Below are 15,251 nucleotides of genomic sequence, written 5' to 3' on the forward strand. Positions count from 1 at the left end.
AGCACCACCACAGCAGCACCCTTTCCCGTGCTACCCTTACCTCGACACCCCGGAGACGCGATCGAGCTACTTAGCAGAGAGAGTGTCATCTACCTTGACACTCCGGAACATGCATGAGATGGCGTACTCTCAGGGAATTGGGACCGAGGGACCGCATCCGGTTTGGTGGAGTGGAGTCGGGGACTACAGTGGGGTTTTCCACTCTTACGGAGTGGATCAGTCAGCTTGGGGGACGCCTCAGTCCTTTCCCTATGGTAGTTTGACCCCATGGCACGTAGGTCCGGGAGATGGAGCGGGAGTTGATGCAGGGATCGGGTCATCGGGAGCGGGCACCTCGGGAGGTGATGGTGGTGGTGATGAGGTGATGGAGGAGGAGCAGCAGCAGCAGCAGGAGTGATACTCCTATTTCTTTATCTTTGTTATGATTGTTGGTCTTGGATGTTGGTAGTTGTTGGTTGTTAGAACCTTTTATTTTCGGATTTGTATGCTTGGCCATAAGGCCGGATTTACTACTTGACTTTGTTGCAGGATTTTCTGAGTCGGGAGGTCATTCTGACTCAAGTTATGTGACGATTTTGTATATATACGTGTGGTTATGGCAGGTTTCCCAAAAATTTCGACCTATAGGTACTCGACAGAGTACCCTGTACTCGATCGAGTAGCTATATGTGTGGCAGAAAAGAGACATTCTGATCTCAGGGCTACTCGATCGAGTAGCCAAGACACTCGATCGAGCAGCACGACACTCGATCGAGCAGCACGACACTCGATCGAGTACCACTACTTACTCGATCGAGTAGCACTGTTACAGGAACTTTTCGTAAATTAAAATTGTTTAATTGTTATATACTCGTAATTGCAAGTTTGGTGTCTAACGTGGTTATTAGTGAGTAGTAACATGTTCGGACCGTTCAATTCATATGTTGGAAGCCGTGCCTAGTTTTAAAGGCGTATTTGCTTCGAGTAGTGGAGTTGTAATTATTCTAATTGCATTAATTTTACATCCGTTTAGTCTGCAAGTTATATTTCACCGAATTCAATATATATATACAAATTCCAATGATACGCTTAACATGCTTTCTCGACGGCGGCTAGTTCTTCGGATGAGCTGTGTATGTTTTTCTAATTTAATGAGAATATAATTAGTGAGTAATGTCCGTAATAAATAATATGGTTTTAATTTATGACATGATACAAGTAATAGGTAATATGTGTGGTAATTTGGTGGTGAACTTCGGGGACGAAGTTCCTTTTTAGAGGGGAAGAGTAATGTCGCAAAATAAAAAGGCTGATTTTGAGACTATGTTGTTGTTCGTTTATAATGTCTTGTTGATTATTTGCAAAGTTTTCTTTTACCGTGGTTACTTTGATTGTATGAAGTGAAAATTGGTTACTTTAGTTCGTCGAGTAATTCATACGTTGAAGTGAAAATTGATAGCATGTTTAAAAGTTGGTCGTAAAGAGATAGTTGTGGTGCAATGTGTCGTAGTAGAATTGCGTTGTTGAGTAACATAGTGGTATAGTCGTGCGGCATGAAGTTGATATGAGATATGTTTCGTATTGATAGTTGTTACTAGTGAATGGAGTAGTCCCGTAATATGACGGGCGATAGTTGTTGGTGTTGGTTTGCATTGCAAGGTCAGTGTTTTAGACGATGGTTTGTAAGAGCCGATATACATATACATATACTTAGTACGTTAGATAATGATGATGATGACATGGGGGATGGCGTTTCAAGAGAGTAGGTGACTTGTGTCGAAAGAGTGGTGAGATCGTTGTTCCCGTGTCTTGTGTGTTGAGGTAGGTGAGTTGAACTTCGGGGACGAAGTTCTTTTTAAGGGGGGAAGACTGTAATACCCGCCCTTTTAGGGACCCTTTGACCAGCATTGACTAACCTTGGGAGCGGGAATAGTTCTTAGAAGTGCGTGCCAAAGTCATCTTGGGTTACGAGTTATGGGTGGTACTCGATAAAGTAGAGGCTACTCGATCGAGTAGCGTGGTTACTCGATCGAGTAGGGGGTCACTCGATCGAGTATGTGTGGTACTCGATCGAGTATCGGGTTTTCAGCGAGGGTTTTTAATCGCGTTTTGTTAAATCCGCAAATCATTTCCGCCTCATTCCTTCTATCCTCTAGTCGCCCCTTTCCCTTCCGTTCACCATAAAACCTCGATGGAAGCCTTTTGAAGGTCCTTGTGCCTTAGGAGAGCATAGCTTGAGTCGGGTAGCGGTCTTTTGCCGGGTTTCTCCTCATAGGTATGTCGTCATCATCATCCATATCCTTGTCTTTGCAGTTAGGGTTTGTTTGATAGTAATAGATGGTTGTGTTGTGGTTATAGGCTTTGCTTGATTGCTGGATATGTCATATGTTGGCATGGATTGGTTGCAGTTGCTTAAAGGTAGGTTCGCCTACTCAGTTTATGTAGATAGTCTAGTGTGTGTCGATTGTTGTGTCGTTGTTGATTGGTTCAGACGGTTGTTGATGTTGTATTGTGATTGCTGATTGTTTGTTTCTGGTTCTCGAGATGCGTTCTCGGCTGAGTGGAGTCACTTGCGGGAGTGGCTTCACGCCCTAGTTTCGCCCTTCGTGGAACCCGCCACGGAAGGGGATGTGCACATTAATGGGACAGGGTTATCGCTCGGTATGATGAGCGGGGATTTGGTGGGTACGGCTGCGGTCCCCCACTGGCAGGGTTGGTCCAGTGGACAGTCGATGACGGAGATTGATCGGTGTGGGTGTGCTTGTGTGTGACTGATTGTGTTGTGTTGTATTGTTAGGTATTGTTGGCATTGTTGTATCTTATCTCAGTACTGACCTTGTGTGGTTGTCTTGTTGTTTTATGTGTCTGCCGTGATCCCTTATGGTGGGCAGTCTGTCTTAGCAGGTGTTGATATCGTTGATAGCTGGAGTCCGGGCAGGGATGAGTCTTCACGAGATTTGATAGTTATAGCGAGTAGTTTTTGGGTTGTATCGTTTATTTCATCAGTTGGTTTTAAATCACTTGTAATATAACATAATAGTTCTTTTATCGACATTTGATTATTACTGTCCTCGGGCAACCGAGAAGGTAATGCCCTTATATGCTAAGGAAGGCCTAGTTAAGGCTCCTCTGGATATGGGGGTGTTACACCCAGTCCCAGCCAAACACGCTTAACTTTGTGTTCTTTCGCATGGATTACCATAAAAGAAAGTGCACTTTGTTTATATGAATAATACTTTCAATCCCTTTAAGCCTTAGTCCTTTAAGCCTATCAATGGACCTCTTCAATTACCGTGGGGTGTTACAAAAATGATCTATAATATATGGAAAATATGTACTTAAAAAAGAACCCAAATAAATATACATCGTTTTACATGATTTTTCAGTGAGGAAAAGTATGCACTTTATTATAGGTACAGTGGAGAATTTATAGACCAATATCAAAGTGATCACTTTGTTAACAATTAAGCTCAGCAATCACTTTGTTAGCAATTAAGCTCGAGCAAAGGACTCTGGATTATGGATATGATAAACTTCTTTATAAACTCGTAGTGTACAATCTGCAAAAAAAGAAAAGGAGAAAGCATTGGTATTATCCTGTCTTAAACATAATTTGAGTTCTATTGTGCTAAACATAGGTAGTTAATCATTCGGACTCAGACTCCTTGAAGTTTACCACAATATCCTTTTGTTAAAGGATTATCTCCATAAAGAAGTACATAATTTTTCTTATTTAAAGAATAAAAATAACAAAATATAAGGAGTCAAAATATCGAGATAATTTTCAACTTGGTGTACAAATTAATAATTCGTAATTTCCAGCTTGATTTAAACTAATATTAGGAATATATAAAATATTCATTGTCAATAATAGCTGCCGTTCCATCTAAAAATTCAATACATAAGCACTGTTACATATACCAAAAATTTAATTTGATAGCCAATATTTAAAATTACAAATATTAACATGTCAAAATAATCATACAGTGATGTATACCACATAGTCAGAGCCTCTTCCCTCACTTGCTTAGCGAATCAAATGCGCTTGCTGCTTGTTTAGCGAATCTCGTAACTTATCGGATCGGAAATAAGGAACATATTTTGTAACAACCTTAATTTAAAGCTCGTATACAATATAAATAAATATATAAAATTTGTAATGTGCACAATGCAAATTAGTAAAATCATTAAACCATTATAACCACCAATTAGTCAATCTACCAAGCTTTTGCCACTGGAATAACATGTGATTCAAGATCGCCAATTTGGTTTTAGACTCGGATTGGAACTTATTACTCATAACAAACTCTCATATTTTTATAACATTATAGCCCCTTCGACTATGACGCATTATCCTTTTGGTTCATTATGACGCACATTGATGAAGTAACAATTATTTTATAACCCAGAAAAAATGTTCCAATTTCACCAACTAAACAATTTTTTCTTTCCTAGATTTGAAAAAGCTCGATAAAAAAATCACTACTCACCAGTAAAAAGAAGTACTCCACATTTCAAAGAAATGTTTCCATTTTGCTACTGCAAACTCGTGATCTAAATATTACTCCATTTACTATTAAAGTCCCGTTTTTTTGGATTTAAGTTCACTTCAAATCTTATAAGTTTAGTTCAGTTCAGATTCTATAAGTTATGTTTAGAAAAATTCAGATCCTATAAGTTTAGTTAAGAAAAGTTAAGAAACTTTAAGTTAACTTATACGGAGTATTAGACTATTTATGCTAAAATTTGTTAATTAAAATTAACACAATTTATAAAATAAGGTAATCTTACATCGTAAGACAGTCCACATTTATATATATAAACAAAATCTTCATTTAATGTTAATAATTAAGTTATTTTTTTATATAATAGGATTGTCTCACATTGTGAGACCGACTTACATACCAATATACCATGCATTATTTAGTTACATATCATACATTATTTACTTACGTGTCATACATTAAGTTATGCCTTCAACCTAGAGTGATGATCATTTTATAATTATGAAAATGAAGACCCATATAACCATTATAGGCTTTTGTAAACAACGCTAATCTTTGGGTTAGATATATGTACAACTATATTTACCGGGTTGCGAAACGTCGCCGACATTTTATAACGAATCGTCGACGTTTTTTTTTAAAAAAAGACGACTCTACCCTTGCTCTCTCTATCTTTCAATACTCCATTGCTCTCTTTCACTCTCTAACTCTCCCGTACAATAACCCATCACCAACGCTTCCACCGCCATTGCATCACCACCGCAACCACCAAAGCACCTCCACCACCACCGCAACAACACCACAGACGACGGCTGCACCTCCACCAACCACCACAGCACCTCCCTCGTTTCAATCAAGTAAGTCGTTTTTTTTTTAAATTAGTTTAGATTTAATTGTATAATTTGATTAGAATTAGGCTAGTAATGTATGTTTGTGTTGAATTGAATGAATTCCCGTTTCAATTTCCTTATGCATACTATCAATTCTCGTTTCAAGTTCCTTATTCTTCTTCATTTTGTTCTTATTAATGTCGGCTTTGTTCTTCTTGTTGTTGTTAATGTTGTTTGTTGTTTGTTGTTGTTGTTGTTGTTATAGTTGTTTGTTGTCCATGGATCTGTTGTTGTTGTTGTTGTTGATGTAGTTGTAATTAACATCGTTTCCACCAAATTCCTCAAATGAATCCTGTTATAACACAAAATTAATAATGATTACATGCTAAAATATGTTAAAATTTCTAAAACTTACGAAAAAAAGTAAATAAAATGAAGGAAAAACAATTTCATAGTCTGAACCAGGAGCGGACTTTGAAACTCAAAGTCCATCACCATGACAGACGTGCAAACTCAACGTCCAAACCATGCATGGACGTGAATAGTACACGTCCCTCCCCATGATGGACTTTGAGTTTCAAAGTCTGTCCATGGTGGACATTGAAATTCAAAGTCCCTGTCCATGACGGACTTTGAATGTACATGTCCTAGTCCATGAGGGACTTTGAGTTTGCACGTCCATCACCATGGGGGACTTTGAGTTTGCACGTCCGTCACCATGGGGGACTTTGAGTTTGCACGTCCATATACACGACTACAACTATTTTCGACGGGTTTGGGCGTGTTTGTTACATTCATCCTAATTCTATGAAGACTTAACATGTAATTCAATATATCAACTTAACATCTAATTCAATTATCATACTAAATCGATTGAAATGAAAATAGATTGTGTAATTACGTACCTCAGATTCGTTGTTAGCATTTGATGTGGATTGCTCGTTGTTTGACATTGAATCGTTGTTTTGTTGATGTCGAGTTAGAACATCCCTTTTTTTTTCTTTTTTTTTAGTGTTTTTTGCTTGGGAGAGAATTGGGTAGAGAGAGGAAGAGGAAGGGTAGGAGGCGTCTTTTTTTATGAAAAGCGTCGACGATTTGTTATAAAACGTCGACGACGTTTTATAGCCCCCTATATTTATAAGGACAAATATTTGGTAAGGAAAATAAAGATGAATAAGAAAGAGATGAAAAAGAGGATATGATGAATTTAGATGATTAATAAAATAATACGTGAAGAAAATAATGCATATAAAGTGAAAGTATTTTATTATCCTATTTTGTGTTTCACACAATTTATTTTTATTTATTTTTTTGTGAATTTTATCTCTAAAAAGTAAAGATAATAATAATTAATTTTATTAAATTAAGTTAAATTAATTTTAAGTTAAGTCTGGATCTTATAAGTTCAATTCATAAAAATTCATCTTCTATAAGTATAGTTCATATTCTATAAGTTAAGTTCAGAAACGTTTAAATCTTATTAAGTTCAGTTCAGATCATATATGTTCATAAAAGTTAAGATCTTATAAGTCCAAAAGAACAGGACCTAATGCTTGACAAGTTTACCTTGGCCATGACCTATTTGGCCTCGACTGAGCTTCGTCTATCGGGTTTGAGAACGTGAAAATACCGAGGATGAAACAACTATTCTTACACTTGGTGGAGTCGTCATTCAAACTAGAGTCATCCGAATATCCTGATGACATTTCCTTTGCGGTCGTTGGTTCTATGATTTTCATGGTCGGTGGCTCCTTTCCAGTTAATAGAGACAACTCATATCATTGATCTTCGATACCTTTTTAACCAAATAACCCCAATAAAATAACTTATAGAGTTATATTAACCACAACCTTTCCATATAAGGGAGTGAAAGTCTTTTGTATATGATCTTACAATGTTTTATTGTAAAATGTTTTACAAAATACTTGTCCTTAAGTAAGATAGTACTCCCTCCATACCAGACCAATGGTAACATTGACCGTTTTGCCACTATTCATGGTCGTAGGGAATCTGCGATATTATTCTTAATCTATAAGACAAAATATAGTCATGTGAGATCTTGTTTGATTTATCGTCATGAATGCTACAAGAATATCAAATTTTTATAATTTTTAATAATGTGTAACAAAAGATATTTACGTTTCAAAATGTGCCTCGACAAGTGTGAAAAAGTCAATGTTACCATTGGTGTGGTATGGAGGGAGTATCATATATATGGAATTAGAACGACGATCAAATATGGTAAAATTCCCTTTTGCGACAATTGTAAATTACGACATGCTAAATGTAACCATTTTACGATTACAATTACGACAAGCTAAATGTAACCATTTTACGATTAATATTAACTATTTAAATGATTACTTTATGACAATAAACTGGTGATATATTAACAGTCGCTTTTTATCACAAAATATTCTCTACGTTATCATAAAACTGTCACTTTTCAATCGTTGTAACAAACGATTGTCACCAACTCACCATCTCAATACTCCCCTCACCACACGTTCATACCATCTCAAATTGAGGTCCAAAAAATCCCAAATCAACAAAAACCCAAATCTCCAAACTCAAAAATCAATCAATTACAAACACACAATTTCACTAACAAAACTCAAACATCTTACCACTAATACAACACCACTTGTCACTTCCTCCAACAATCCTTCCCAAATCTATTCTGATCTCACCACGTGTCACTCAATCATTCATCCTACGATTTTCTTCACATTTCCCGAAATATTTTGTTGTTCTTCCGAATAATTATTATTCCCTCAATTTTCTCTTTCCTAAAATGTAATGATTTTTGCCGCCATTGATTTCTTTTCTTGATCTCCATCTTCATCCATTTTTGTTTTTAATTTTTTTTTTCAGATGGGTTTTTATCATTGGCTGTTGTTAATTTCGTTTCCTTTTTTCGTCATTATTGTTGATGCTCTTCAAGCTAGTGAAGGTGATGCTGATCCAATCTACAGGTTTCATATCGCTTCTATTTTAGTATTCTTTCCGTCTCAGTCATTTATTTCTATTTTTTTAATTCTTTGTAAACAATATTTTATTTTAGTAATTTTTAGCTAGCTTAATCCCTCCGTCCCAGTCAATTGTTTATTTATTCCGTATTTTATTATCTGTGAGCGGTATTTTTGTTCAAGGTAAATAAATGACGGGGACGGAAGTGAGTAATTAGTTTTCAGCTTGCTTAATTACCTTGTTTGATTTCATTAATGTTTGGATTAGTTAGGGTTTGTGTTGGCTAATCTCTTTCGGTAGTTATTTATTGAAATAATTGGTTACATCTGAAATTTGTTGTTCTAGATCGTTAGCTTGATTGATTGTATTTTTAATTTTGTCAGCCAAGTTATTATTCCATTCATTAAATGAGATATAATATTAGTAGCGGAATCAGGATTTGTTGTTATGGGGCGAAAAATTTATGAATAGGCAAACTATTAATGGAATAAGGTGAATTTAAAAAAAGTCGGAAATTTTCACAAAATTTCAAATTTTTAGTTGTCTGAGACGGTCGCCCTTGCTAGCCTTGAGTTCCGCCAGAGTATAACATGAAGTTGGGTTTTTTTATTTGGGTCAACACATGAAGTTGTTTTGTGGTAACTGGTAAGCATACTACGGTCTTATATGAATGTTTGTCACGGGATTAACTTCCAGGGGTGTCGATTTTTAATGAATAGATGTGATGATTCGATTACAGGATGTGGAGTTGCCAATTATCATGATTATGGTGTGTTAATGTAATCGACCTCTTTGTAATCTAGGCGATTCACTGCAACATATTAGCAATTGGTGATCCAGACATATTTCATTTGCCGTCTCCCTTTAGTCAATAGATAATTTAGAAATTGGTAGTTTTGAACTTGTGTATTGTTCAGATTTATGGCATTAGAAAGACTTGAGATCCAAACAAATGCTTTCCAGTGTCTCAAGACTTCGGATTATCAATGTAGATCTACCTTCTACCTATTAGGTGACATTGTGATAATGTGAGATGGAATATATTTATAGGTGGTGGCCTTTAAATGTGTCTAGCCTTTGTGTGTCCCTTATGAGCCTTGGCGTCTGCTACTGTTTGCCACACCGTAGTTTTCAAAGTACGGAGTATCACACTTGAGGATTTTAGAAAGAAAATATTCAATATGACTTTTAAGCTATACCTCTAGTTTAAGTTATTTTCTAGTTCAGTTGAGAAATTGGGAATTTTAGGCGAAGTATTGACTCTGGTTTTGGTTAATTTTTTCAGAGTTCTATTGACCTTGTTCTACAAATTAGTATGGCTTAACATATCTAGAGGTAGAACAAAAGTTGTAGGTAATTATCTCTCCTTCTATCTGCGGATTAATATAGCAGTGTTCTAGAATTTTTGTTTGAATTTCAAGGCACATTGTTTGCAACTGGCCTCTAGTTGTTCGCTTTCATATAAATGAGCATCAACCAAACAGCAGATTCTCGTAGTTGCTTTTCTTTTTCTTGTTTCCCGGGTTCCCTGCCAAGTGCCAACCTACCATCATGTTTGTTTTGTGCTCACCGTATTCTACACTCTACACTCTACAATGATTGTTATTAGTTAGAATTGCGTTTGATCCAAGCAATAGTGTATTACTGTAGGAAGCTTAGTACAAATAGTTTTCACAATTTCAAAATCCCAAATGATTAAACCTATGAATGTTCACTAAATTACTAAAGCACTTGTCACTGTTTTCGGCGGTAGTTTTTGCTCCCCTATTTTTTTTTAATGTTTATGCCTTTGTTTCATTTTAAGTTTTTACCTGTATCTAGTAATGCTTTATGTTTGTTATGTTTATTTTATAATTTCATGTTTCTTTTGCCTGATTGTTTCATGGAAAATGTTCATGATTTGTGTAATACTATATCCTTCAGGGATTGTGTGGAACATTGCGAACTGACTGGCTGTGTTGGAACCCAATGCTTCCAGCATTGCCAATTCACCGCTGATGGCAACATCTCTGATGGCCGTTGGTACCTCCAAGAACCACTTTACTTAAAATGGAAACAGTGGGATTGCCGCAGTGATTGTCGATATTATTGTATGCACTCAAGAGAGGAGGAAAGGAGAACATTTGGGGAGAAGCCTATCAAATATCATGGGAGATGGCCATATCACCGTGTTTATGGGATTCAGGTTCATATATGCTCCTTCTATACCATGTATAAATTGTCCCATTTCCCTTTTTCAATATTCCAAAATACTTCCCTTTTCGACATCTTACAAATTAAAAAGTGAATTTCTTATACTATCGCTAGTTAAGTAATATATGTGGTAATGTTAACGTGATACAATCTCAGACCTAGCTATTTGTGCCCCCGTGAAGAGAAAGAAAACTGCTAGAAAAAACCGTTAGGCTGCAAGTGCTGGGGTTTCCGCAAACTTCGCTTCCATACATGTAAACTCTTCGAGTCAGGGAGTAATAATTAAGGATATATTTTATCACTAAATTGTAAATATGACCTCTAGTTAAATGGGTACAATATAAATGGGATAGAGGAAGTATTTATATGAAGTTATTTATTCAAGTATGGGAATGTTGCCATTTGTTGATACCATTTCATTTGATTCTTCCATCCTTTCTCCTCAGGAACCTGTTTCTGTTGCTCTCTCTGCGCTTAATCTTGCTATACAATTCCATGGTTGGATATCTTTCTTCATTCTTGTTTATTACAAGTTGCCAATGATGCATAATGGGCAGACATACTATGAGTATACTGGCTTGTGGCACGTATATGGAGTCTTAGCTATGAACTGCTGGTTTTGGACAGCAGTGTTTCATAGTCGGTGAGTGCATAGCCCTGTTGTTTTGTGTTTTTACATGAGTTTGTTTGATGTTTTTGATTTCTACAAGAGACATAGATCTTTTTTGACTGCGAAAAATCGTAGCTGCCACTGCCAGTAGTCAAGCGTGAATCCTGTGCAGAAGAAACCTCATGTTAAAGGCTTAAAGCTACATACCCCCAGATGAGTTACTAAACCCTGTTTTACGAGGAGAAATGAAGGGAAGGGCAAAGGAGGAATGCAGAATCCCTCATTTGAAGAGCAAATATAACAGACGAGGGGATACAAAACAGGAGGGATAGCATAGAAATTGCTAGAACAATTCCCTCCTTACCAATTAAACCTATTTTCCCTCGTAAATACAAAAGATTTGGAGGGGTTTCTCAGAGTCACAGCTGCCCTCCAGCTTAGTGCGCTCTCGCATTAATTCTCTAACTTTTGCCTTTACAGCTTGAATATTTCTATAGTATCCTAAAGGACAGTTCCTGCTTTAGCAGTCTGTGTGTTCAGTTATCCTTAGTTACCTAGGCGGCTATGTTTTTCCCTGAACATCTGAATCTTCTTATGTAATCGATAATCACTGTGCTTTTCTTTGTCAGCTGTAAACGCAAATTGTAGAGGTCAATATTAACTGAAAGACTTAAATCGGATGAGGCGCTAGGGTGCTAACTTAATTTGATGGATTATTGTTGTTGCCTTGCGTTTTTCTTTTCTTTTTCTTTTGTTTTTAGTTTGTGGTCTTTGGATGTCGTCACTTATAACATATCTTTCTTTTTTAAGAGATCTGGACCTGACAGAGAAGCTAGGTTACTCATCTACTGTGGCATTACTTGGCTTTGGTCTTATTTTGGCCATATTTCGAGTCTTCAGCCTAAAGGATGAAGCTGCCAGGGTTATGGCTAGCGCCCCTGTGCTTGCGTTTGTGACAACGCACATCTTGTACCTAAATTGCTACTATCTTGACTATGGTAAATCTTTCTTCTATATATCATTACTAACTTAAGCTTGTCCTGAAATAAGATACCACCGTATTATCAGTTTTTAACACTCTCTCGTCTATGTAATGTAATTAAATGAGAAATACACAAGGATTATAGACTGATTTTGTTAGTCTCACGTGTGGCCGTGTGGGTCTAAACTTTAATTTTCTTTTGTTTTCTAATATCAGGGTTGAACATGAAAGTTTGCTCAACCATTGTTGTGGCCCAACTTCTGCTGTGGGCTATATGGGCGAAAACAACCCAACATCCATCACGTTGGAAACTACGGGTAGTGGTATTCGGAGGAGCTCTTTCAATGCTACTATGGATTTACGACTTTCCACCGTACTGGGGATTCGTGGACGCCCATGCTGTTTGGCATGCGACCAGCATCCCTCTTTCTTACCTTTGGTGGAGCTTCATCAAAGACGATGCAGAGTACGTGACATTGACGCACATGAAGAAAGCCACGTAAATATTCATGCAGTTACAGTTGTATTCCAAGTATGTGTTTTATTTTCCCACTTTTTTTTGCTCTCACCATTGTTCGTCTCTGGAGGGGTGGTTTGCGATGGTGAGTGCTTATGTTTATGGGTTTGCATTTTTAGTAAGTACAAAACTTGTTTCCACAAAAATTGTGTTGGCTAGGAGTTGTTCTCGTTTAGTACTTTATTATTCTGTATTATCTGCTGTTAACTGGGTTTTTGTCAGCCTAGGCTGATTAACTGTATCGGTTGTGTACCACGCTTCTCGTTGTGATTGTATAAGATTTGTATTTTATGGCTTTTATATTCCCCTCCACCCCACCGCGGAAGTGCTTATGTTCTGGCCAAACCCACAGAGCTGCCAAAAAGCATCACCGAAAATACATCAGAGTAACATATTAGTGCAAAACTCAACAGACCGAAGACCGACCAGAAAAAATTACAGCCAAAGCATGCAATTTTCCCTTGGACTGTCCTTTTCTTTGTATTGTAGCCTAATTCAAGTTGATCAAATTGCATGGCTTCGAAATTCGTGACGACAGCTCAGAGCTGGATGCATGTTTTGAACAATGGAGGAGGAACCCTGTTAGAATGTTCTGATACACACCCTGGAGTATGTTTTACAGTTAAGATTAGGAAATGACTGTTAAGTAGCAGTGAGCAGTGACGAAGCTAAGATTTTTAGATTGGGCGAGAAAGAATTATGTAAGTTGAGAGTTGGGAAGCGATAGGGGAACCAGGTGAACACACATGAAATTCTTCAAAAAAAAACATATGATATATTTTCGTCCAACGTCCAATTCGCCTTTACCGTTGTCCAAGGGTCCTACATTTGGGAAACTAAGATGAGCTTTAGTAATTGGATTGAATAATTGAACGTCAAAGTTGCGACCAACCATTGCAACCCAACCATAAGCTGAACCCCAACATCTGGTTTCAAATGTGACTGGTGGGAGACTCAATGAGCAACACTTTTTATCGTTAAGATTAAGGATCTTGCGAGGACAATCGGGAATTTCTTTTGTGTTTTAGGTTAGTAAAAGCCATGGCAGAGATGGAAAGGACTACAATCTTTCGGAACTAAAACCTAAGCAGACTAAAATAACGATTTTTCCATATATCAAAAGGACGACTGTGCCTGCTAGCTTCGTATTTCACCCTTGATTACAATAACAACAATAATAATGAAAAAATGATGAAAATAGGAGAGAAAAGGGGAGAGAGGAGAAGAAGAAGAAGAAGAAGAAAGATATTAAGATTTACCTTGTCACAAAAAGTGTCTGGTATGGCCAACTCGTGTGGCTTGGTGGAAGAACTTGTATGTATCAACCTGTTTCTTTGCTATTTTGGAGTATTAGTTATTAAGGACTACGAAGTACAAACTTTCGTAACTAAAACCTAAGCAAACGGTAATATCCATAAACTTAAAAATAAAAAATGTCAAGTATGATTGATAGATGAGACAAAAGAATTTTTGCCTAAGATCCGTTTTTAACTTAAGACAATAAGACGGATACCCTTTTAAAAGAGACTAAACTCTAAGTGGTCTTCCATAATTTGAATGTACATTTACCAAAAAAAAGAAGATATTCGGTAGAAGAAATCTACACTATGAAAGCTTCACTTTTTAAATGTTGGGACTGCCGCCTCCATAGTACTCAGACAAGTTAGCATCCACTACTTTAAACCGACCGATTGTTAAACTTACCGACTGACTTCAGTCGGTCATTATTGACAATTTGTGACTTTACCGACAGACTTTGCCACTAATATTGACTATACGGTAATACAACAGGTAAAAAACTTAAGGATGGAAGTAATAAAATTATACGTTAAATAGAGAGGGAGGAAAAGGTGAGCTTATACAACAGGTAAAAAGGGATCGAAGTCCAAAAAGGAGATGAGCTCTCTCTCTAAAAATTTAGAGAGATGAAATCCTCTCAAGAGGAAAAAAAAACCAGAATTAAGAAATGGAGCTGAAGGCTTCTTCCCCAAACTCTTCTTCATCCGTTTCTTTAAACACCACTCTTTAAAGTCATCTTCTTCCTTATTCAAGGTAGATCTTTAGTCTCTTATCAAATCTCATATTGGGAAAAAATAAATCAGTCTTTTTTCTTGATTTTCTACTTTAGCCTAGGAGAGCATTTTTCAGTCACTTGTCTTAGTTAAAGAAGATTTAAATTAAGGATTTAACATCAATATTTCTAGAATTAACTTTATATATTAGCCAAATCATAGTTGATTTTTTCAAGTAAACAATGTATAATTATGAATGTATACTGAAATTTTTAATCCTTCTAGATTTATAACTGCTTTGAAATTTCTTGGAGTCTCTTTGTTCTCCTTGGGTTGCTCTTATTGGTTAGTTTTGGTCAGATTTTATGTTGTATCTTCTTCTTGTGATCTGCCTTTTTGCATTTGCCTTTGATATGAACTTAATGAATTTTTTGTATTTCTTTTATGGGGTTTTTAAAGTGTCATACTTTTCCGAGGAGAGACTCCTTTGAACCCTTTCATTTTGTGGTTTCTTCATGGTAAATGGAAATTCCTTTGAATTTTGTTTACCTTTCTCATCCGCAAGGATGATATAGGTTGATTCATATAATCAACTTATTTTCCTTACCTTATAAAAAAAAAACAGGTAAAAAAATTAAGTAAGTTTGTTCTGG

General features: G+C 36.6%; 1 protein-coding gene across 1 annotated transcript; it reads left to right on the top strand.

The window, feature by feature from the left end:
* Positions 1–8,029: 8,029 nt before the first annotated feature.
* Positions 8,030–12,886, top strand: LOC141617987 (uncharacterized). Its single transcript, XM_074435114.1, has 5 exons — positions 8,030–8,289; positions 10,208–10,469; positions 10,924–11,120; positions 11,898–12,085; positions 12,286–12,886. Exons 1-5 carry the CDS (start codon positions 8,189–8,191, stop codon positions 12,570–12,572), a joined length of 1,035 nt encoding a protein of 344 aa, XP_074291215.1. The 5' UTR covers positions 8,030–8,188; the 3' UTR covers positions 12,573–12,886.
* Positions 12,887–15,251: the final 2,365 nt, after the last annotated feature.

This window comes from Silene latifolia, chromosome X, assembly GCF_048544455.1.
Source record: "Silene latifolia isolate original U9 population chromosome X, ASM4854445v1, whole genome shotgun sequence".
NCBI lineage: Eukaryota > Viridiplantae > Streptophyta > Magnoliopsida > Caryophyllales > Caryophyllaceae > Silene > Silene latifolia.

Bases quoted from the DNA above. Each gene is read 5' to 3' on its own strand.
- LOC141617987 (XM_074435114.1), top strand. From the start codon at position 8,189: ATGGGTTTTTATCATTGGCTGTTGTTAATTTCGTTTCCTTTTTTCGTC. The intron at 8,290-10,207 runs GTTTCATATCGC...TATATCCTTCAG, and splicing joins GATGCTGATCCAATCTACAG to GGATTGTGTGGAACATTGCG. The intron at 10,470-10,923 runs GTTCATATATGC...CTTTCTCCTCAG, and splicing joins ACCGTGTTTATGGGATTCAG to GAACCTGTTTCTGTTGCTCT.